General features: G+C 40.6%; 1 protein-coding gene across 2 annotated transcripts in view; it reads left to right on the forward strand.

Moving 5' to 3' along the window:
* The window catches only part of LOC117529167 (patatin-like phospholipase domain-containing protein 7), a 78,426-nt gene that overhangs the window by 48,304 nt on the left and 5,660 nt on the right, over positions 1 to 24,462 (forward strand). For both annotated transcript variants that reach the window (XM_034191871.1, XM_034191872.1), the window contains exons 27-34: positions 3,748 to 3,904; positions 5,972 to 6,088; positions 7,247 to 7,316; positions 7,444 to 7,560; positions 7,754 to 7,902; positions 8,031 to 8,183; positions 9,005 to 9,124; positions 15,789 to 15,873. In XM_034191871.1, the coding sequence (XP_034047762.1) occupies positions 3,748 to 3,904; positions 5,972 to 6,088; positions 7,247 to 7,316; positions 7,444 to 7,560; positions 7,754 to 7,902; positions 8,031 to 8,183; positions 9,005 to 9,124; positions 15,789 to 15,873 (968 nt within the window). The remainder of the gene's footprint in view (positions 1 to 3,747; positions 3,905 to 5,971; positions 6,089 to 7,246; positions 7,317 to 7,443; positions 7,561 to 7,753; positions 7,903 to 8,030; positions 8,184 to 9,004; positions 9,125 to 15,788; positions 15,874 to 24,462) is intronic.

Below are 24,462 nucleotides of genomic sequence, written 5' to 3' on the forward strand. Positions count from 1 at the left end.
GTTCTCGCGGATGTATTCAACACCTCTCTGTCCCAAGCCAGAGTTCCGCCATGCCTCAAGACATCAAGGATAATCCCTGTGCCAAAGACCTCTGCACCATCCTGCCTCAACGACTGCAGGCCAGTTGCACTCGCCCCCGTCACCACAAAGTGCTTTGAGATGCTGGTGATGAGGCGCCTCAAGCAAACCATCGATGTGACTGTAGATGAGCACCAGTACGCGTGCAGGCAAAACCGGTCCACAGCTGATGCCATCTCCACCGTGGTGCATCAGGCTCTCTCCCACACAGATAACAAGGACTCCTATGCAAGGCTGCTGTTCCTGGACTTCACTTCTGCATTCAACACCACCATCCCGCAGAAACTGGTGTCCAGGCTGGCTGAACTAGGAGCCCCCTCAACACTGTGTAACTGGATCCTGGACTTCCTGACTGGGAGGCCACAGAGTGTCAGGATCAACACCACCTCATCCTCCACCATTATCCTGAACTCTGGCTCACCCCAGAGTTGTGTGCTCAGTCCACAGCTGTACACATTGATGACCTTTGACTGCAGAGCCCAGCACAAGAATAATCTTAAGTTTGCAGACGATACAGCAGTGATCAGGCTCATTAGCCAAGGGGATGAGACAGCGTAGAGACGAGAAGTGGAGAACCTGACACGGTGGTGCGGAGACGACAACCTCATCCTCAACACGAAAGAAGACCAAGGAGATAGTTGTTGACTTCCGCAGGTCAGCCCCCACCACCCCTCCCCTCTCTACATCAACGGAGCAGCAGTGGAGATCGTCTCCTCCATCAGGTATCTTAGAGTCCACCTCTCCAACACTCTAATCTAGCACACCAACACCACAGCTGTCATCAACAAAGCCCACCAACGTCTCTATTTTTTTTAGGAAATTGGGAAGGGCTGGACTGAACACCGAGGACCTCAGGGCCATCCACAGCTGTGCAGTGGAGAGTGTCCTGTCCTGCTGCCTCCCTGTGCGGTATGGTGGCTGCACAGTGGCAGAGAAGAAAGCGCTGCAGCTGGTGGTGAAGTCTGCACAGAGGACCATCGGATGCAGCTTACCACCCACTGAGGACAGCTACATCTCCAGATGTAGAGAAAAAAGCCACTTGCATCCTCCGAGACTCCACCCACCCTGCGCACAGTCTGTTCACACCCCTTCACCTCTGGAAGGAGGCTGCGCAGCATCCGGGCAAAAACATCCAGACTAATAAACAGCTTCTACCCGAATGCTGTCAGACTGTTGAACAGTTCAACATCCACCACCAGACTGTGAACATTGCACTAACGTGCACATTGTCACCTTCTTAATACTCTAACACTGCTGCTGCTGCTCACCCTGTGCCTTGCGTATACAACCCCTGGCAAAAATTATGGAATCACCAGCCTCTGAGGATGTTCATTCAGTTGTTTAATTTTGTAGAAAAAAGCAGATCACAGACATGACACAAAACTAAAGTCATTTCAAATGGCAACTTTCTGGCTTTAAGAAACACTATAAGAAATCAAGAAAACAAGATTGTGGCAGTCAGTAACGGTTACTTTTTTAGACCAAGCAGAGGAAAAAAATATGGAATCACTCAATTCTGAGGAAAAAATTATGGAATCCCCCTGTAAATTTTCATCCCCAAAACTAACACCTGCATCATATCAGATGTGCTCGTTAGTCTGCATCTAAAAAGGAGTGAACACACCTTGGAGAGCTGTTGCACCAAGTGGACTGACATGAATCATGGCTCCAACACGTGAGATGTCAATTGAAACAAAGGAGAGGATTATCAAACTCTTAAGAGTAAATCATCATGCAATGTTGCAAAAGATGTTGGTTATTCACAGTCAGCTGTGTCTAAACTCTGGACCAAATACAAACAACATGGGAAGGTTGTTAAAGGCAAACATACTGGTAGACCAAGGAAGACATCAAAGCGTCAAGACAGAAAACTTAAAACAATATGTCTCAAAAATCGAAAAATGCACCACAAAACAAATGAGGAACGAATGGGAGGAAACTGGAGTCAACGTCTGTGACTGAACTGTAAGAAACCGCCTAAAGGAAATGGGATTTACATACAGAAAAGCTAAACGAAAGCCATCATTAACACCTAAACAGAAAAAAGACAAGGTTACAATGGGCTAAGGAAAAGCATTCGTGGACTGTGGATGACTGGATGAAAGTCATATTCAGTGATGAATCTCGAATCTGCATTGGGCAAGGTGATGATGCTGGAACTTTTGTTTGGTGCCGTTCCAATGAGATTTATAATGATGACTGCCTGAAGAGAACATGTAAATTTCCACAGTCATTGATGATATGGGGCTGCATGTAAGGTAAAGGCACTGGGGAGATGGCTGTCATTACATCATCAATAAATGCACAAGTTTACGTTGATATTTTGGACAATTGAAAGGATGGTTGGGGATGTTTCAAGATGATAATGCATCTTGCCATAGAGCAAAAACTGTGAAAACATTCCTTGTAAAAAGACACATAGGGTCAATGTCATGGCATAGGGTCAGTGTCAACGAGTAGATCTGATTTGATGCAGGTGTTAGTTTGGGTGATGAAAATTTACAGGGTGATTCCATAATTTTTTCCTCAGAATTGAGTGATTCCATATTTTTTTCCTCTGCTTGGTCTAAAAAAGTAACCGTTACTGACTGCCACAATCTTTTTTTCTTGATTTCTTATAGTGTTTCTTAAAGCCATAAAGTTGTCATTTGAAATGACTTTAGTTTTGTGTCATGTCTGTGATCTGCTTTTTTTCTACAAAATTAAACAACTGAATGAACATCCTCCGAGGCCGGTGATTCCATAATTTTTGCCAGGGGTTGTATATTATATGGCCACAGGGGTGCGCATATTGTACATCAAAAGTTTATATTGCAAAAGATTAGGTTAAAAAAAATGTGCCAGTTAACTACACCAAGACCTGGAGAAACTGCATTTCGTTTTGCCTGTAAAGGTCAAGTGACAATAAAAGTGAGTCTGAGTCTGATATAATTTGAATCATGGCACAACTTTTCGTCTTATTGGATTTGTTATGGTTTGTAACTATATCACAGCCACATGATTATAGTGATAAATGTTAACCCCGTAAATCATGTCTTAGGAAATTTTTGTTGTTTGTTTTAGGTTCATTTGAACAGATAAAAAAAAAAAGTGCAAAATTAATGGTCCATACAAAAAGTGACAGTGTTTGGTCCTAAACACATTCTGGTGCCATTTGGTCTCCAAAATAATAATAACATTGTGTAATATAAGAGACTCTGTGTGGATTAAGTATGAGTTCAAAATGCAAACAAGTGGCCATCTGTAATAAAAGTTCAAGGTTACTGTAACCATGGTAACACGCATGTCTGGGGTGATTTGAAGAGAGGTTCAATATGCAGGTTCAGTTTCTTCATCTATTTTAGCAGTTCACTTACTGGTAATACTGAGTAAAAAGTAATGACACAGTATTAAATACTCCCTTGCTGTCATTAAAACAAATTATTTTACACCTGCCACTGATAACTAAAGAATAACTGTCACTGAACATATTACCTGTTATTCTATATAACTTCACGTTTCCGCAGCCATTTTTGATAATGTGACATCTCTGGTTGTCCAAGTATCAAACTGCATGTGTAAAAATTTATTTGTGTCCATCTCATCTGTGTTGTGTTGATTTTGTTTTGACATTTAATTCCTGGACATCTATTATTTGTTTGAAATGTATTTTTCCATCCTTTCATTCAGGGGTTGCTCCCAGGTGGGGATAATGCGTGCACTTTGTGAGGCTGGGATCCCAGTGGACCTTGTTGGTGGCACTTCTATTGGCTCCCTAATGGGGGCACTATATGCTGAAGATCGTAGTCACAGCCGCATGAGGATGAGAGCTCGTGAATGGGCAATGGTAAGTCGGGTCACACAGCTACTAAATAATTGGGACTGTAAGACTTGAGTGCATTATAAAATGTAACGCTGGGCTCATGATTTCGTAATGCGGCTTTAAAAAAAAAAAGAAAAAGTGGATTGGTCACCTGTGTTTTCTGATACAGGAGCTGTGGGGGCTGCACAGGTTGAATTGTAACACAGTTCTGTTTGTGTTTCTGTACGCATGTTATTTCACGGGGTGTTGTGTCATGAAGTACGTGTGTCTTGTAGTAACGTTCGTGTGTCCTGTAGCCACAACATGGCAGAAAGCAGCTGTGTTAGTGTCTGTCTAATAAAAGTGGATTTCCTGTCTGTTACTGTGTCGGTCTCTGCTGCAGGCAGAACACGGTTGCAAAGTGTGGCCAGTTCAAGAGTGATTCCTTTTCAGCATATTTTATTTGAAAGTTGCTTGTAAACATTCTTTCTGCTTGTATATAGTGTAGTTTGTTCTGTTGTATATATTATTCGAAGTTGACTTCTGTATTTTGATAATTATTTTTACATACTTGCACTGTTCTGCTGTCCCTGGCCTGTGCTGCTGTAACATTGTAAATTTCCCCATCGGGGGAAATATTAAAGGATTATGTTATCCTATTCCTTTTCAGCATATTATAATTTATTTGAAAGCTTTTCAAAGCTATGAAAGGATGTTTTAAATGTAAAATGAGAGGCAAATGAAAGAGTGCCTTTGTTCTATGAAGACTTATATAGCTGATCTTCAAAAGTAAAAATAAGTCAGCATTGCCTCACCGTACTAGAGGAAAAAAAAAACATGTTTTATATTGTAGTGATTTCATTCCAGGGTCAGCCTTTTCCTCAGGAACCGTGATAACTGGTCCAGGTAAAAACAACCTGCCTCACAATGTTAAAAACAAAAAAAAACAAAGAAAAAAGCCTTCTTTATGCAAATCTGCCCCAAAATGTAGGTTTAATATTCCAGTTGAGAGCCAAACTTAGGTCTGTGCCTTATCAAAATTGGTTCTTTGCCTTTTCAGTAATCCTGCAGAAATAAATAACACTGCTTGAAGGCAACTTTGTTGTGATTTGGCACTATATAAGTGAAAATAAATTGAAATTGAAAAACAGAAACTGACATAAACAAAAACGCAAACGCCCAGCATGTCACAGCATGTGAGCGTAATGCTATTTTCTTACAAAATTCAGGATAAGTTTCCTTCATGACTTTTATGTCTGGAAGGTGTATTACTATAGTTGTGTATAAATGTTGAGATTTAATTGACACTGATGCCATTATCAAATCTGATTATTAGGGATGTCCAAAGCCAGTTGAAAGGATCAGAATCTGGCCAGATCAGGGCATTTTTTTTTTAACTGATTGGCAAATTAAACCTGAATCACTAAACTGTTGCATGTGTCCTCTCTCTTCTCTCTCCTCTGTCTTACTTTCACATGCATGGTGCCAGAGGAGTGAACAGCTAGTCAGTGATACTACTGCTACACAGCCACAGTGCACATTTTAAAAGCACATTAACACTCTCCTTTCCTTTATATATGCAACAAGTCTATTTTATTCAGCCACATGATCAACAATGCGCATCAGTCTCCCACTGTTTCAAAAGCTCACTGCCAGTGCAGTGATAACATGGAGTGCTCTGTCAGTCTTGAAGCAGTGCAAGTTTTTAAAACACATTTCTCTCTACTACAAAAATGCACAGTCAGTTTCTGATGGACTGTGCATGTGATATAACCTTCTTACCAGCCAATCAAGTAGCTTTTTCCCACATGTGTAAAGGGGTTTTTGTTGTGGTGGTATATATATATATATATATATATATATATATATATATATATATATATATATATATATATATATATATATATAAATATTAGTTTCAGAAAAGCACCAAATGTAATTAAGACTTTGGAAATTCTGGGGTTGGGCTCATTTTCTGTCAGACTTTTGAATTTCTTATTAGCTTCTGGACGAATGCTAGAATTGATCTAAGGAAAAGTCCTTTCTTGAAAAAAGAAATCTGGATTCCTGTGTTAGAAACATAAACTCTACTTTATCCTGCTTTCCCTGCAGGAAATGACATCGGTGTTTAAGAAGGTCCTTGATTTGACATACCCGGTTACCTCCATGTTCTCCGGCGCAGCCTTCAACTCCAGCATCAGTAATGTCTTCAGGGGTAAACAGATTGAAGTAAGTCAAATGAGGCTATCTTAAGATTGCACACTATATTTTCTGGACTATAAGTCACAGGGACTTCACTTATTCATTTTTACCAGTCTGTTGTTGGTGGCGGGGGTTTCATGTGACTTGTACTCCAAAGCGATTTTATATGTCAAAAATACACATGTAACAGTATACAAAAGTTGTGGTTTGGTACATTCTCAGAACAACAGAAACAAGAAAAACAACACTAAATATATTTGGTCTGTTTTTTAGGCTACTGTGGGACTGAATAGTCTTTCCAGATTGTTAAAAAAAAAAAACTTTTTTCTTTCTCTTGAATTCTTGTGAATTATGTTTCAAACTAACATAACTGGTTTGGTTTGTTCCTTGGAATTGAGTGAGTCCGTGTTTTTTTTTTTTTTTTTTTCCCTCTGCTTGGTCTAGGGGGGTGGCCGTTGCTGACTGCCACATTTTTTTTTTTTCTTGATTTCTTGTGGTGTTTCTTGAAGCCGGAGGGTTGCCATTTGAGGTGGCTTTGGTTTTGTGTCATGTCTGTGATCTGCTTTTTTTCTGCGGAATTGGACAGCCGGGTGGGCATCTGCCGAGGCTGGTGGTTCCATAGTTTTTGCCAGGGGTTGTATTCGTCCGTGAATTGTTCTGTGAATTATTTCTGTAATTTATGTTTGTAGCATGGCCCAAGCAGAGGGTCACCCCTTGGAGTCTGGTCTGCTTGAGGTTTCTTCCTCAGAGGGAGTTTTTCCTTACCACTGTTGCTCTGGGGGTTGGTAAAGTTAGGCCTTGAGGCAACTCTGTTGTGATATGGCGCTATATAAAGCAAATAAATTGAAACTAAGTGCCACATATATTCCGGTGTGACATATGTATAGTTTTGTATATATGTGTAGTTTCATCCAGGTCATGGTATCCAAGTAGGATGAGTCAGGTCAACTGGACTTGTTTAATACTTTGAAGATGTTTTGCTCTTCATCAAGAAAAGAAATGAAGAGCGAAAAATCTGCAAGGTATTAAACAAGTCCAGTTGACCTCAACCTATTTGGATCTTCTTAATGATGGATTTTTGTTACTGTGCAACTTATGGTCTGTAAATACGGTACATGGTCAATGCAGTTCAGTGCATTCTGTAAAATCAACATATGTTTTGAACTAAATATTTTATATATGCAGGACCTTTGGATCCCATACTTCAATATTACAACTGACATCACCTCCTCCACTATGAGGGTTCACACAGATGGTAGGTCCAGAGAGTCTTTTCATACTAAGGGTAATGGTGATCCCTATTTCCTGTGTCATTGATTGTTTTCTGTCTTCTGCATTGTACTAGATGGTTGTTAGTCATGAACATTTATCTTCTGTTTGAGGTTCTCTGTGGCGGTACGTGCGTGCCAGCATGTCTCTGTCTGGCTATCTGCCTCCACTATGTGACCCTAAAGATGGACATCTGCTAATGGATGGAGGCTACATCAACAACCTGCCAGGTTTGTTGCTTTGAAAGCTCTATTTTCCTTTGATCACCTTGATTAGCTCTGTTGTGTTCATTTCATGTTTGTAACAAATCTATTTTACACTGCTGATGTCTGGTTTATTGCTTTGTCTCCCCCCCCCCCCCTCCACACACACCCTTTTCTTTCTCCATCTCACCTATTTCTTTTTTTCCTCCTGCGCTACCAGCTGATGTGGCGCGCTCCATGGGGGCCAAAGTGGTTATAGCTATTGATGTCGGCAGTCGGGATGAAACTAACCTCACTAATTACGGTGACTCGCTATCAGGCTGGTGGCTGCTATGGAAACGCCTCAACCCCCTAGCTGAGAAAGTAAAGGTAATGATTGATTAAAAACAAACTACTTGCTGTGTATGAATGCTTTAAAAGTCGGCTAATCCTATCAGCAATAAGTAGATATTTTGTGATCGTGATGCTAATGTTCACCCCTGTTGTTGTGGTCTTAGGTGTTGAACATGGCAGAGATTCAGACTCGGCTGGCCTACGTGTGTTGTGTTAGACAGTTGGAGTCTGTGAAGAACAGTGATTACTGCGAGTATATCAGACCACCGATTGACAGATACCGTACACTAGAGTTTGGAAAGTTTGATGAGATTGCTGTAAGTCTGACCAAAGCCCCGTGTTGTCGTCTTTATTTGGGTGATTCTTTAACTATGGGCACTATTGGCCTTGTAAATGTAATTTCCACCACACCATTGCCTTACAATATAAAGCACCTTGGGGCAACTGTTTGTTGTGATTTGGTGCTATATACATGTGCTCTGATGTCACTGTTTATCTCCATAGAAACTACCCAAACAATCTTTCATACAAACTGTTTAAATGAACATTACAGTGTTGTGATGGAAATTACGGCAATAGTGTGGGACAACTACATTTTGTTTAAAAAAATCACAACAGTTGTATGACATTGAATACCCCAATTATGTTTTGATTATTTTACTGATATTTTATTCAGAGATATTTTAAAACATTAGAAAAAACGTTTCTTTACCATTCATTTTTATCATTGAAGATCAAAAGTCTGGGTGTGGGACAAGCACAAAACGTCAATATTTGCATATAGTGATGCTGAAAAAAAGGTGAAAAAGTCATCATAGACTACTAGAACAAAGTTTTTAACACACTTTCATTGTAAAGATAACTATAAAAGAGTGAAATTTCCCCTTTTTTCTGTTTTTCATACAATATGATCAAAGGACATAATAAGTGCCTATAGTCTAAGAATCACCCATTTAATTTTCTCTCAAATTCTGTTGAATGTATCAATTGTAGAATATCTTTCTTTGCTAAGGAGTACTCTTAAAAATGACAGCGTGCATTGTGGGAACATGTATTTTGTGGTGTACATCCATGACTATGAAGGTACGTGCACAGAGTAAATGATAATGTGGAGGTTTCTGTATTGTTTCCTATGTAGGAAGTGGGGTACCAGCATGGGAAAACAGTGTTTGACGTGTGGACACGCAGTGGCGTGGTGGAGAAAATGTTAAAAGACAGACACCAGGAGGAGTTCCACTACACCCAGTGCAAGAACAATGTAAGCATGAATGGAGTGAAGATTAAATACTGCATCTTCCAGACTATACCTTGCACCGGAGTATTAGTTGTATCTGTCCAAGCGTTTGTCATGAATAGGGGAAAAAAACCCACATCACATGTATTTTTGAAATGTGGTGCAACTGTTTCATGCAACAAGAAGCAAAAATTAATTTATTCAGCCCATTATTTATTTGTAAACCAAGCACTGAGCAGAAGCTAACATACGAATGTTAGTGTACAAGGCACAACGAATTCCAGAGCAAACTGCTTCCTGTTGCCACTGAACAGATGAAAACATCAAAGTGGAGCTAAATGTAGGCATGTTTATCTCACAAAAATGTAACTAAATATTTTAATTGATTATATGTTTTTAAAACATTATTGTTAGCTGAGCTGGCCTCCTTTTTGCAGGTCTGACTGTCCCACAAAGTGCAAACAAGATGAGTATTGAGTAGGGGTGTCACAATACATGTATTTGCATTGAACCGTATGGAACACAGAATTGTACGCAGAACACACGGTACAACTCTGCTCTCTGATTCCACCGTGCATAAATAGGATTGATTACTTTTTTTCTTCTGAAATATGAACCTAAAAGTGAAACCGAACTGATCCGCATTTATGTTGAATCACCGTCCCTGTATGACATTAGTCTGATCATTCGAGTTTAGACAGACAGTGCCACAAGCAGCTCTCTGCTGCTCACGGATTGCAGCTACTCTACAAGATTTGAATAATTTTCGAAAACTGAACTTAAATGATGTCTAAGGTGTGAACCAAACCATGACTTCTGTGTACAGTGACACCCTTAGTGTTGAGTAGTATGAAGGTTATTTTTTCTTTATGCAAGAAAGGTAGCCTTAATACACTATTAATCTGGTTGCTAACTTCTGTAAAGCAAGAAGAAAAAACATTTGAATGAGGAGGATGTGGTGGGTCTTAAAGAATGACTGAAATTAATAAATCATGCTCTCAAACTTAAAGACCTTCTGCTCCAGTGTGTGGATCAGACAATAACTCATACATATCAGGATACAGGAGTGGCATGTCTGTGTGTAAACTGTGCCTTCTTGTGGTTGTAGAAGACAGTGCAGTGTATTTTGACATAAGGTGAAGGAGCAGCCAAACCAGTTAAAAATACAACATACAATGATGAGTTTTAAATCAAGTGGGGAGGTTTTCCCTCTTGAATTGAACCAATATGACATTAGAAATTTGTACAGATCAATTACTAACAACACAAAGCCAACATGCCTTTTTTCCTCCCTTTTAAATTCATGTTACTTTCCTTCATTTCAGTTTAGGAGATGAGATGAGATTTATTGTCATGACACGAGTGCAGCAACAGCGAAATTACATTTACACTCCAATTACCTCAGACAAAATACAGCAATTAATCCACAATTATTACAAGTTGAACGTAATAATGGCGCACATCAGAATTAAAGACAACACATATACATTTGTCATTGTTTATGTGCACTAAACTTGAAGCAGTCCGTCATCCGAATTGAGGCAAAGTGGGTGAAGGCTGCAGCAGGAGGGCCTGTGCTGCCCAGCTTGGGGAGTTGAAGGCTGCAGCAGTAAAAGCTGTTCTGCCTCCAGTGGTGGCAGGCAGGGAGGAAGCCAGGGTGAGGGGGAGGAATGTGACCGCCCTTGTCGGAGTCCCAAGCTGAAGGAGAAGCAACCACTTCACATTAGTACATGTAGCTCAGCAAAGCTACTTCATTTACTGGGTGCTAAAAACCTGCCAAATATGGCTGAAAACGAAAGTAAGTGTTAAATGCTAATAAAAGGAACATTAAAGGACAGGTCGCATTGAAATCATAACAATTTAGATTTGATCCATCGGGATTACTTTGTGCACTTCCATGACCGGTTCCGTGATGCAGTGGTGGGCACAGTTCCGCTAACCGCTAATTAACGAAGCTAACGTTTAACGTTTAGCTTCCAATAAATTTAGTTCAGATAACTTTTAGACTGCTGACATATTTTTGCGGGCATAGTGAATAAAGCTTGACAGTTAAAAATTTGTAAAGTCTGAAATAAAGGATTTTAACACCGACCTGTTACATGTTTTGTAGCAGACAAACAGCCATGAATGGTAGAGCTCTATCCTCTGCAGACAGAGGAGAGCTGACTACCAGAGAGAAAGGAAGAGAGAGAGAGGGGGAAAAATTTTTTTTTCCACACCATACAGACCTGCCGGCATATTACTGGAGTCATACACAGGCAGATAGTTTTTATTTATGGTTAAAATTTTAAAGAAACTAATTCCAGACAAGTTATTGGAATTAATGTTTGTCGTTTTACAAAGTGAAAATATCAGCTATGTTTTAGTTTTAAAGTAATGCACTAATTTTGAAGGTTTTAGCATTTAGACACACATGCTGCAATGCATTATGGTAACATTAGTTTCCTGACATCAGTGGGTGCTTGGTGGGTATAACACACATCACTGAAACGTATGGTGGGTTTTACAAATAAATCTGTATTTGGAAATGTCATTTTTTTCATTTATTAACAAAAGGGCAATTTGAAAACTGAAAATTCTGTTTGATTCATCATCACTTTTAGCAAATGTGTAGCAAATGGTATTCATTCATTCATTCATATATTCATTCATTCGTGGCACTGTTGTCAAAGTCTGAACCATACAGTGAGAATTCTGATGATGGAGGAGATGATAACTCTTTTGTTCTGGATGAGCAACCAGAGCAAGTGGATCCACCGATGTGCGCACAGATCTCCATAGCTGGCTGGATTGCGCACTTCTGTTTGCAGCTTCTCCAGGACTCAGGCACTACAGAGCTCCATCCGAGTGCTGAGTCCTGGGATGCAGAGCAGGATGCAGGCACACACTGCTCCAGCAGTGGCTCCAGGCGCGTTTTGTTTAAAGCGTGGAGATCAACATTAGCTTCGGCTTCATTTTGTTCCTCTTTTGTTCCTTTTGCACGATTCCCTTCATTCAGGAATCGTTGTATGCAGTGTGACCAGGCCATAAGTTCTACATTCATGTTAAATTAGGCCACACTCATGTTAAAAAAAAAATATGAGTCCTACAGCTCCTACACACCCTCCATAAAAGCTTCACCAAGCATAAGAGCCGTGACAAAGAAATACAAAAGGAATAAAAAAGACGGATTAGATTTATCCCTATTCAGTGCTTGAGCATAAGACTGGTATTAAAAGGTTTTCTGAGAATAGGCCTTAAGCAATAATTTAACCTGAAGGTACAGTATATACAGAGATTGTACTGCAGTTATGGTACCAAATTTTAGTTGGTCTCATAAATACATTTTTATTTTTGTTTTGTCCCTTGTCATCCCACTTGTTGGCAGTTAAGGAACGTCTTTCTATTTTCAGTCAATGCTGTAGGTCACTACTCCCCTGGGAAAGCAATGCATCATTTCCTGTAACGGGCTTTTCATAGATTGTTTGGCTGACAGTTCACAGAAGAAACACAACAACTAGCCACGCCAACCCCTAGATGAAGAAAACTCCTTTACATGAGCAGCAAGATATGCCAAAGAAATTCAGTCAAAAGTCTGCTCTGCATTTCAAAAGATGAAATCTGAATTTTATTGTATATCTTCAGTGTAGAGCAGGCAGCTCAGTGGAATAAGGAGTTGGGTTACCAATATAAGTATTCACAATGCTGCACTTTTTCCACATTTTATGTTACAACCTTATTCCCAAATGGATGAAATGCATTTTTTTTTCCTCAAAAATCTACACACAATACCCCATAATGACAATGTGGAAAAGGGTTTTTGTTGTTTTTTAGATTTTTGCTAATATATATGAATGAAGGAAAAACAACAGAAAAAGAAACTAAGAAATCACATGTCCATAAGTATTCAGTCTTTGCCATGAAGCTCGAAATTGAGCTCAGGTGCATCCTGTTTCCACTGATCATCCTTGAGATGTATCTAGATCTTAATTGGAGTCCACCTGGGGTAGATTCTGTTGATTGGACATGATTTCGAAAGGCACACACCTGTCTACATACAACCCCAATTCCAATGAAGTTGGGACGTTGTGTAAAATGTAAATAAAAACAGAATATATACACACACTCTCTCTCACTCACTCATCTTCAACCGCTTAGTCCAATTAAGGGTCGCAGGGAGCTGGAAACTATCCCAGCAGTCAGAGAGCGCAAGGCGGGGTACACCCAGGACAGGATGCCAGTCTGTCACAGGGCCACAAACAGACAAACACAGACACACGCACACCTACAGACAATTTAAAGATTCCAATCCACCTAACCTGCATGTTTTTCGATGTCAGAGGAAACCGGAGCACCCGAAGGAAACGCACGCAAACACGGGGAGAACATGCAAACTCCACACAGAAAGGCCACAGGCGGGAATTGAACCCATGACTTTCTCGCTGTGAGGCAACAGTGCTAGCCACTATGCCACTGTGTTGCCCAAAACATTATACAGTGATTTGCAAATCCTCTTCAACCTATATTCAATTGAATACACCACAAAGACAAGATATTAATGTTCATTAATATCTTGTCTTTGTGGTGGGCAAATGGGCAAATATTTGCACAAAAACAAAAAAGTCTATCAGTTTGAACATTAAATATCTTGTCTTTGTGGTGTTTTCAGCTGAATATAGGTTGAAGAGGATTTGCAAATCATTGTATTCTGCTTTTATTTACATTTCACACAATGTCCCAACTTCAATGGAATTGGGGTTGTATAAGGTCACACAGTCGACAGTGCATGTCAGAGCACAAACCAAGCATGAAGTCAAAGGAATTGTCGTCTGAGACAGGATTATCTTGAGGCATAAATCTGGGCCAGGGTACAGAAACATTTCTGCTGTTTTGAAGGTGAACACAGTGGCCTGCATCATCTGTAAATGGAAGAAGTTCTGATCCACCGGGACTCTTCCTAAAGCTGGCCGCCCATCTAAACTGAGCAATCGGGGGAGAAGGGTTTATATCATCAGGGAGGTGGCCAAGAACTCAATGGCCACTCTGTCAGCACTCCAGCATTCCTCTGTGGAGAGAGCAGAACCTTCCAGAAGGACATCCATCTCTGCAGCAATCCACCAATCAGGCCTGTATGGTAGAGTTACCAGACAGAAGCCACTCCTTAGTAAAAGGCACACGGCAGCCCACCTGCAGTTTGCCAAAAGGCACCTGAAGGACTCTCAGACCATGAGAAACAAAATTCTCTGATCTGATGAGACAAAGATTGAACTCTTTGGCATTAATGCCAGGTGTCATGTTTGGAAGAAACCAGGCACCATCCCCACAGTGAAGCATGGTGGTGGGCAGCATCATGCTGTGGGGATGTCTTTCAGCTGCAGGAACTGGAAGACTAGTCATGATTGAGGGGAAACATGAATGCAGCAATGTACAGAGCCGTCCTGGATGTAAACCTGCTCCAGGATGGCTGGGGCGCCAGTTTGTTGCAGCAGGACAGTGACCCTAAGCACACAGCCAAGATATCAAAGGAGTGGCTTCAGGACAACTCTGTGAATGTCCAGAGCCCAGACCTTAATAAATAGTAAATGGACTGCATTTATATAGCGCTTTTCCATCTGCATCAGATGCTCAAAGCGCTTTACACATCAATGCCTCACATTCACCCCGATGTGAGGCTGCTGTCATGCAAGGCGCCCACTACGCACTGAGAGCAACTAGGGGATTAAGGACCTTGCCCAAGGGCCCTTAGTGATTTTCCAGGTCAGGCTGGGATTTGAACCCAGGATCATCTGGTCCAAAGCCCAACGCTTAACCACTTGACCATCACCTCCTCTAATCTGATGAATCTGATTGAACATCTCTGGAGAGATCTGAAAATGGCTATGCACTGACGCTCCACATCCAACTTGATGGAGCTTGACAGGTGCTGTGAAGAGGAATGGGTAAAACTGCCCAAATATATGTGCGCCAAGTTTGTGGTATCATATTCACGAAGACCTCATGCTGTAATTGTTGGCAGAGGTGCATCAACAAAGTATTGAGCAAAGCATGTGAATACTGATTTTTTTTTTTTTTTTTTTTTTTTTTTTTAATAAAATTTCTTAACGATAGCTGCAAGAGTGAAAGGAACAGTTTACAAGACAGTAGTGAGACCAGTTTTATTGTATGGCTTAGAGGTGGTGACACCAACATAAAACAGGAGGCAAAGCTGAAGATGTTGCAATTTTCTTGGGGGGCAATGAGGATGGACAGGATTAGGAATGAACATATCAGAGAGACAGCTCAGGTGGGATGGTTTGGAGACAGAGGTGCAGAGGAGGGATCCAGGGTATATAGGGAGAAGGATGCTGAGGATGGAGCCACCAGGCAGGAGGAGAAGAGGGAGGCCAAAGAGGAGGTTTATGGATGTGCTGAGGGAGGACATGCAGGTGGATGCAGGTGTGACAGAGGGTGATGCAGAGGACAGAGTGAGGTGGACACTGGTGTTCTGTTGTAGCAGCCGAAAGAAGAGAATTATTACACATTTCAATTGTTTAAGAAGAGGTTTACATTTATTTCTTAACATGTTTATAAAACTCAGGTGTGCCAGTAATTTCAGCAGCACACAGTGATGGCAGGAGATTAAAATAGACACCCCCACTGCAGAATGTCAGTGTCACTACAACTGGTAGTCATCATTATTTCATGTCATCATTTGTGTGCATCTTTTCAGGTAATGACATGTCCCAATGCGTCCTTCACTGACCTGGCAGAAATTGTGTCCCGCATCGAGCCTGTCAAACCTGCCCTGGTGGAAGGTAAAGTATTAACACATACGAGGTCTGTGAGAAAAGTATCCGACCTTATTATTTTTTTAAAAAACCATATGGATTTGAATCACGTGTGATTATATCAGCCAAGCTTGAACCCTCGTGGGCATGCGAGAGTTTTTTTCCACGCCTGTCGGTGACGTCATTCGCCTGTGAGCACGCCTTGTGGAAGGAGTGGTCCAGCCCCCTCATCGGAATTCCTTTGTCTGAGAAGTTGCTGAGAGACTGGCGCTGTGCTTGATCAAAATTTTTTCAAAAACTGTGAGGCACATCCGAGTGGACACCATTCGAGAAATTCAGCTGGTTTTCGGTGAAAATTTTAACGGCTGATGAGAGATTTTGGATTGTTTCTATCGCTGTAAGGACTTCCCACGAAGCGTGACGTCGTGCAGTGCTCTGAGGCGACGTCGTCATCCTGTTTCAAGCTGAAAACCTCCAAATTTAAGCCTCTGTTGACCCAGGACGTCGTGAGAGAACAGAGAACTTTCAGAAGAGCTCGGAATCAGCAGTTTATCCGGACATTCCACTGTTAAAGGAGATTTTTTTTAATGAAAGATGTGCGGACGGATTGGCGCGTTGGCTCGCAGCCGGCGCTGCGCACCCGCCACAGGAAAAACACCTCTGTTGGAAGCCTTAAGGACAAGTTGGAACATGCCCTGCTGTTAAACAATTTCTCAGATACTCACTCAACTGAAAGCCACCAAAAGCCGCCTGGATTTTACAAATGGTTATCAACACGGAGATGTTTATCCTGTGGCGGGCGTGCCGCGCCAGCTGCGAGCCGACGCGCCAATCCGTCCGCACGTCTTTCATTAAAAAAATCTCTTTTAACAGTGGAATGTCTGGATAAACTGCGGATTCCGAGCTCTTCTGAAACTTCTCTGTTCTCTCACGACGTCCTGGGTCAACAGAGGCTTAAATTTGGAGGTTTTCAGCTTGAAACAGGATGATGACGTCGCCTAGGAGCGCTGCACGACGTCCCGCTCCGTGGGAAGTCCTTACAGCGATAGAAACAATCCAAAATCTCTCATCAGCCGTTAAAATTTACACCGAAAACCAGCTGAATTTCTCGAATGATGTCCACTTGGATGTGCCTCACAGCTTTTGAAAAAATTTTGATCAAGCACAGCGCCAGTCTCTCAGCAAGTTGTCAGACAATGAAAATCCGACGAGGGGGCTGGACCACTCCTTCCACAAGGCGTGCTGACAGGCATGAAAAAACTCACGCATGCGCACGAGGATTCAAGCTTGGCTGATGTAATCACACGTGATTCAAATCCATATAGTTTTTTTTTTAAAATAAAACTGTCGGTTTCTTTTCTAATAGACCTCGTACATTACTCTTACAAAACAACTTTGAGCACTTTTTTTTTAATGTTTAAGTATCTGATACACCAGGTTCTTACTTCTGTGGCAAACGTTTCCAGCTTATTTTTGTTTTCCTAGTGCATGTCGGATTTAGTCTGTGGTCTGATTTCATGATGTTTGTATTTGTAAAATTGTTTGGAAAACATCTGTGATGAGGCACCACAGTGGGTATTAAGTATCACGTTTTCACATCCTGAGCCTGACTGAAGGATAAATGTAACGTGTCGCTGCTCCTCCGTACAGTAGGTTTTACCATGGAACCCCACATTGTGTTGAAGCGACAAAACAAATGGATGTAAACGTTGTTCAGCTGCAGGGAGACGGTTTAAGGTTCATCATGAGTAAATTCAAATGGGGCTGGTTCGAGCACAAGGACCAAAATGCAGATCTGACTGTTTTGTAATCATGTTTGTACGGAAAAGGTAACACTCCTGGTAAGTCTTTGATCTTATTATTACGTCTGCCAGCGACATAATAAAATCATCTGTGTTTATTCATGCATTTGTCTGTCTGACTGTTAGCAGAATTACATCAAAAGTACTGCATGGATTTTGACGAAATTTTAATCACAGATAGACATTCGGCTATGGAAGACTCCATTCAGTGCAGTTGTGAACCTCATGCCGTCTTACGGTCTGTGACTCATGCAAGAGGTCAGTTTCAGTAGAGTTCTGGTTCAGGGCACAATGTAAACACACCTCCTGAAGTATAGACAGCAATACAACATCGGGGCACGGTAGAAGTTTATCACAGGTGCTACACCTCTTCTAGATAACCCTCTCAACTTAAGAGAACATGTCATTGTCATAATCACTCGTGAACTTGCTGAATCTGCACCATTCTGCACAGGGGATGCGATGGTCTAGTGGTTAAGCGTTGGGCTTCAGATCAGAGGATCCTCAGTTCAAATCTCAGCCTGACTGGAAAATTACTAAGAGCAAGTCCTTAATCTCCTAGTTGCTCCCAGTGTGTAGTGGGCGCCTTGCATGGCAGCAGCCTCACATCGGGGTGAATGTGAGGCATTTGATGTGTAAAGCGCTTTGAGTGCCTGATGCAGATGGAAAGCACTATATAAATGCAGTCCATTTACCATTTATTTACCATTCACATCCTTACTTTGCCTTTGTTTACATGCGCTGTGAGACGCCGAAACTCTGCTGGCATCGCAGTGCATTCTGGGAAGCTCAGGGGGATTATGGGAAATGTTAAAATAACGAATTAGATTTTGGAGGTGAGCCGGATTTTGGATTAAGATTACACTTTATATAGGCTTTGAAGGATTATGTCAAAATTACGTCACGGATTCTCACCAGATTTGCACCACAGATAGATATTAGGACATGGAAGACTCCACTGAATTTTGATCCGGATCTGGATTGGCAGACGTTAGAAATCTTGGATTGCACTTGTTATATCAAGTTTTTGATGGACTTCATTGTCAGTTGATGTTATTTCACATAAATAACTGTCTTTGGTATGAATTTACTTCAAACTGTCTCCAATGCAAACTGGATATATGTATTTATTGAGCTAGCCTGCTAAATCTGCATTTTATGGGTTCTTCTGTTACATGGGCGTGAAATATTCATATGGAGGAAAATACAAACATTTAAAATGCTCATAGAAGTTAAATATTGATGTAAAAAATGTTTGTGCGTTGTTTTGTGTGACACATGAATTGTCAGTGTCCCAGAAATGCTGACGTCAGCACTGGATGGAAAAATCTGTTATTGTTTCCCATTTTGTATAAGTGAATTATCACAGAACTAAAATAGAACTAAATGTGATATTGGAGACTGTGAACAGTAGATGCAGCTTTACTTGTATCACATTTTATTTTTGTCCATGTTAAGACACTATCAGTTGTTATAAAAGCACAACTTGCTGAAGTCAAATGTTTAGGTAAATATAGAGAGAACAGTAACAGTCCAGTGTGAATGTGGTTCTTATGGAATCCTAATAACACTGTATTCTAATCAGTGCGAATCTGTGTATTACAGAGCCCTCCAAAAGTATTGGGACACTTGGTATTTCATACATTTCAATTTGTTGATGCCATTTTGAATGCAAAAAAAAAAAAAAAAAAAATACAAATTTCTAAAATTATCTTCCTTAATCTCAAACTGAAATTACTTAAAAATACTAATCCAAAATGATGGGGTGCATAAGTAATGAAATGCTTTGGTATAATACCTGTAAATAATCAGTTTTATTGCCAGTTTTCTTCAGACAAGTGAGGGATGGTTACATGAACATTTCCAAGTCACTGAATATGTCTTGGACTTTATTTACATCAATTAAGAAGAAATACAAACAGTATGTCACTCGATGGTGGATCTGTATGGAGTAGACCAGGGGTCAGCAACCTGTGGCTCCGGAGCCTCATGCAGCTCTCTGACCTCTCCATAGCGGCTCCCTGTACTTTAAAGCCTCCATGTCTGAAAGTCTTCCCCCTGTGCGGCAGCGTCTTTTAAGTTTAAAACCTCAGAGGATTTCAGACTGAATGATGCTGTGACATAATTGTAGCACCTTTGCAGGCAGCCAATCACACGAGTATCATCACAAAGGCGAGAACTTTATTTTTGGACTCACACACTACATTCTGCCGAGTGAGGGTGAGTACATCAGTGCATGTGAGACGAGCACAGAGCAGAGACGTAGGATTGTAGATCAATAATAGCACAACATGTTAAGAAAAAATAAAACAGTGGAGCCGCCTTATCGCTCGCTCCACTTTCACTACTGGTGCCATACTGATGGTACTGTCCTGTTCACACCATGTGCTCGTGTCGACAACAATTATACTGAATTTATGAAACAACATTGATGTCAGTTTATGCATAAACTGTCAAGTTGGATTTTCTTAAAAAGAAGACCTGAACGTTCAGCTGCAATTTGCCAGAAGGTACATCTGAGATGCAAGCTTAGATTTAATGTTTTGGTGAAAGAAAATCCTTCTCTTTACCACTTCATCATGAAGCTATATAACTAGTGATACAAAATGCAGAACATGCACTATGCACAATCTCTCCTATCACAGCCACAGAAGCCTATATAACCATTGGTGGGCACAGATCCGCTAATCGCTAATTACCAAAGCTAATGTTTTCATTAACGGATTAGCTTTTCAGATAACTTTGAAAACCACCAGCGGACCAATTAGCTTCCGATAAATTTAGGTCCGATAATTTTCATGATAATTTTTTATGACTAATATTAGCAAGAAAGTGGGACCAAGAAATACTCATTTAGCGTATTAATTGCACCAAATTGCATGTAGTATTTCAAAACTTTCCTGTGGAGTTCCCCCAGATTCCCCACTAGGTACGTCAGCCCCAGCATCTTAATTTCTATCTTTTTTTTTTTTTCTTTCAAGGGCCACTCACATCACTGCTGGGAAAAGGTATGCCATTACTGTTTCTCGTCCATGTTTGTCTTCTCTGTTCTTGCTCTTAATTGTTTTTAGATGGCTTTTTTTTCTGGTCAGACTCAGCAAACACATCTGTCACAGAAAGGAGGAAATGGATTGTTAAATCCATATTGCGGAATAGTTTTAAGGATATCAATTACGTGTGTTCACTTTACGCACTGGTTTGTAATGCCGTATGCTAATGGAAAGGACAACACTGATGGAATGTAAGACCTGTTTAGAGTTTAATATTTCATTTCAACTGAATGATCAAAAAGAAACCTGAAGTAAAAGTGCACATTCCTCTGCCAAGGCCTGAGACACTTAGTTTACAAAGCAGTTTTCACATTTCCACAAGTTGACTGTTCTGTCCAAAACCACCCCAAAATTACAAGGTCCTGCCTGCTGCCACTGGCATGAAACAAATAGTTTTACTCCTGTAAACTTATTTTTAAAATGGGCCTATATTGTTTTCACTGCTCACATTAGGAGAGATTTTATCTTAATAAGGACAGCAGAGTGGTGACGCCACAGTAGCACAAAGGATTCTGGGAGAACTGTAACAATGAATAATCATCTAGATATTCTGTCTGAGCTTCTATTTGGACAGTTTCATTCTGGTTTTTGTAATGAGCTTGATAAAGCTTTTGTAATGTTGGTTAAAGTTATGTCTATAAATGATTGTGATGTCAAAATTATACGTATATACAGTGATGAAAATAAGTATTTGAACACCGTGCGATTTTGCAAGTTCTCCCACTTAGAAGTCATGGAGGGGTCTGAAATTTTCATCTTAGGTGCATGTCCACTGTGAGAGACATAATCTTAAAAAAATAAAAAATAAAAAAAAAATCCAGATATCACAATGTATGATTTTTTTTTATTTATTTATTTGTATGATACTGCTGCAAATAAGTATTTGAACACCTGTGAAAATCAATGTTAATGTTTTGGTACAGTAGCCTTTGTTTGCAATTACAGCGGTCAAATGTTTCAATGTTGCACACACTGCAGCAGGGATTTTGGTCCACTCCTCCATACAGATCTTCTCCAAATCTTTCAGGTTTGGAGTTTCAGCTCCCTCCAAATATTTTCTATTGAGTTCAGGTCTGGAGACTGGCCAGGCCACTCCAGGACCTTGAAATGCTTCTTACGGAGTCCCCCCTTAGTTGCCCTGGCTGTGTGTTTGGGGTCATTGTCATGCTGGAAAACCCAGCCATGACCCATCTTCAATGCTCTTACTGAGGGAAGGAGGTTGTTTGCCAAAATCCCGCAATACATGACCCCATCCATCCTCCCTTCAATACGGTGCAGTCGTCCTGTCCCCTTTGCAGAAGAGCACCCCCAGAGTATGATGTTTCCACCCCCATGCTTCATGGTTGGGATGGTTTTCTTGGGGTTGTTCTCATCCTCTAAACATAGTAAGTGGAGTTGATTCCAAAAAGCTCTATTCTGGTCTCATCTGACCACATGACCTTCTCCCATGCCTCCTCTGGATCATCCAGATGGTCAATGGTGAACTTCAAACGGGCCTGGACATGTGCTGGCTTGAGCAGGGACCTTGCTGCCCTGAAAGATTTTAAATCTTGACAGCATCATGTGTTACTAACGTAATCTTTGTGACTGTGGTCCCAGCTCTCTTCAGATCATTGACCAGGTCCTCGACCAGGTCCTCCTGTGTAGTTTTGAGCTTTCTCAGAATCATCCTTACCCCACAAAGTCTGATCTTGCATGGAATCCCAGACCGAGGGAGATTGACAGTCATCTTGTGTTTCTTCCACTTTCTAATAAATAATCATAACAGTTGTTGTCTTCTACCAAGCTGCTTGCCTGTTGTCCTGTAGTCCATCCCAGCCTTGTGCAGGTCTACAGTTTTGTCCCTGGTGTCCTTAGACAGCTCTTTGGTCTTGGCTATGGTGGACAGGTTGGAGTGTGATTGATTGAATGTGTGAACAGGTGTCTTTTATACAGGTAACAAGTTCAAACAGGTGCAGTTAATACAGATAAAGAGTGCAGAATAATTGGATTCATCTCAAATGTACTTTCTGTCAAATTGTAGCTGAAGTTTCAGGTCTTTTTAAGAAAATCCTCCTCTACAGCACTTCATCAGGAAGCTGGATTTTACATTTTTTATTAATTTATATCAAAATGTAGAGATTTGCTTTCAGTTATTTCAGCTATTTGAAATCGAATAAACAAATGAAAATGTGTGAAATACCAAGTGTTCTTTTGAGGGCAATGGAGAAACACTGAGGAGCAGCTTCTTACATCTCATATATACGTAGTGCAGCAGATAAGACAACATTTAGAGTGGAATCCTGCAAATTGTGATACAAACATCAGATTTGGCACAAATAATCCATAGACATTAACTCTTTAAAAAAACTGATTGGCCAATTGAATTTTCAATAGTCAGCCAGGTAGGGGTCAACTGAAGAATTACACAGGGGTCAAAATTAAAAGATGCTCCAATCATATAGAAAACTACACCATAGTATTTGCCTGATCATAAAGATTCCAAAAAGGTATAGTTTGGACTATCTGTGACTGAATGTTATGAGCAGCAAGAATGGTGACAAAGGTCAGTTTCAGTTTGTACAGGGGTCAAAAATTAAATTTGCTCCAGTTTTGGTAAAAAATGATGCAAATTATTGGTTGAGTTATTCGGGTTTTAAAAAGTAACAGTTTGCATCATGTGTCATGATTAGTTCATGTTACAGGGTAACATACGTCACATGTCATAGAATCCAATGGACACTGACCTTGTTTGACCTTTACTTTGGAGACCAACCATTCAGCACTGTCAGAACTATTCCATTTATTAATCCTATTAACTCAACCAATAATTTGCATCACTTTTTACCAAAATCAGAGCAACTATTTACCTTTTGACCCCTGTACAAACTGAAATTGACCTTTGTCACCATTCTTGCTGTTTTTACTCCAAAACTCCATAAAATTCAGTCACAGATAGTCCAAACCATACCTTTTTGGAATCTTTATAATCAGACAGGTAACGTGATGTAGTTTTTAATTTGATTGGAGCATTTTTAAATTTTGACCTCTGTATAATTCTTCAATTGACCCCTACCTGGCTGCCTATTGAAAATTCATGTGGTCAGTCAGTTTTTTAAAAGTGTGACGTCTAAGCTGAATTTGATGCTTGTATCACCATTTGAATGATTGTTTATCTGCTGCACTAATAAGCCAACAGAGCATGAACCAGCTGCTGTCTGTTAGCTTAAACATGTGTATATAAGGCAACCCAAATTAAAGGAGAAATGCTTCTTTTAACAACCTGGACCTCATTTCTGGCATAAAATACGGTCATTTACTTGCCAGTATAAGTTTGGTGTCATTAGAAGTCCATAGTTCAAACAACGTGTTCAGTTCAAATCTGAGGCAAACATTTTCTTCTTCTACTAAGGTGGATTTAGAACTTTTTGTGGTACACAGCACAAACTACTGGACAGGAGGAACCTAGCAGTCAATGTGGCTCACTAATTTCAAAATGCAGCTCTTTCAATCAGATATGCGGTACCGTGACATGTCAATCATCTGTGTCCAATCAGATTTCAGGAGAGGCCAGTGAAACCCCGGCCTCCTCTCTAGCTCCACCCATGCCAGGAAGTGTTCAACATTTGACATTTCCTGTTTCACTGTGACTGAAAATTTGGCACTTCCTGTTTGAGTGTGAGCTTGCCAATGAGTTCCTGCAAGATTCATTCCCGGAAGTGTCAATCCAGGAAGTGTTTGACATTTCCTGTTTCCCTGTGGATTAAGAATTTGGCACTTCCTGT

This window comes from Thalassophryne amazonica, chromosome 17 (assembly GCF_902500255.1).
Source record: "Thalassophryne amazonica chromosome 17, fThaAma1.1, whole genome shotgun sequence".
In the NCBI taxonomy this organism is placed as follows: Eukaryota; Metazoa; Chordata; class Actinopteri; order Batrachoidiformes; family Batrachoididae; genus Thalassophryne; species Thalassophryne amazonica.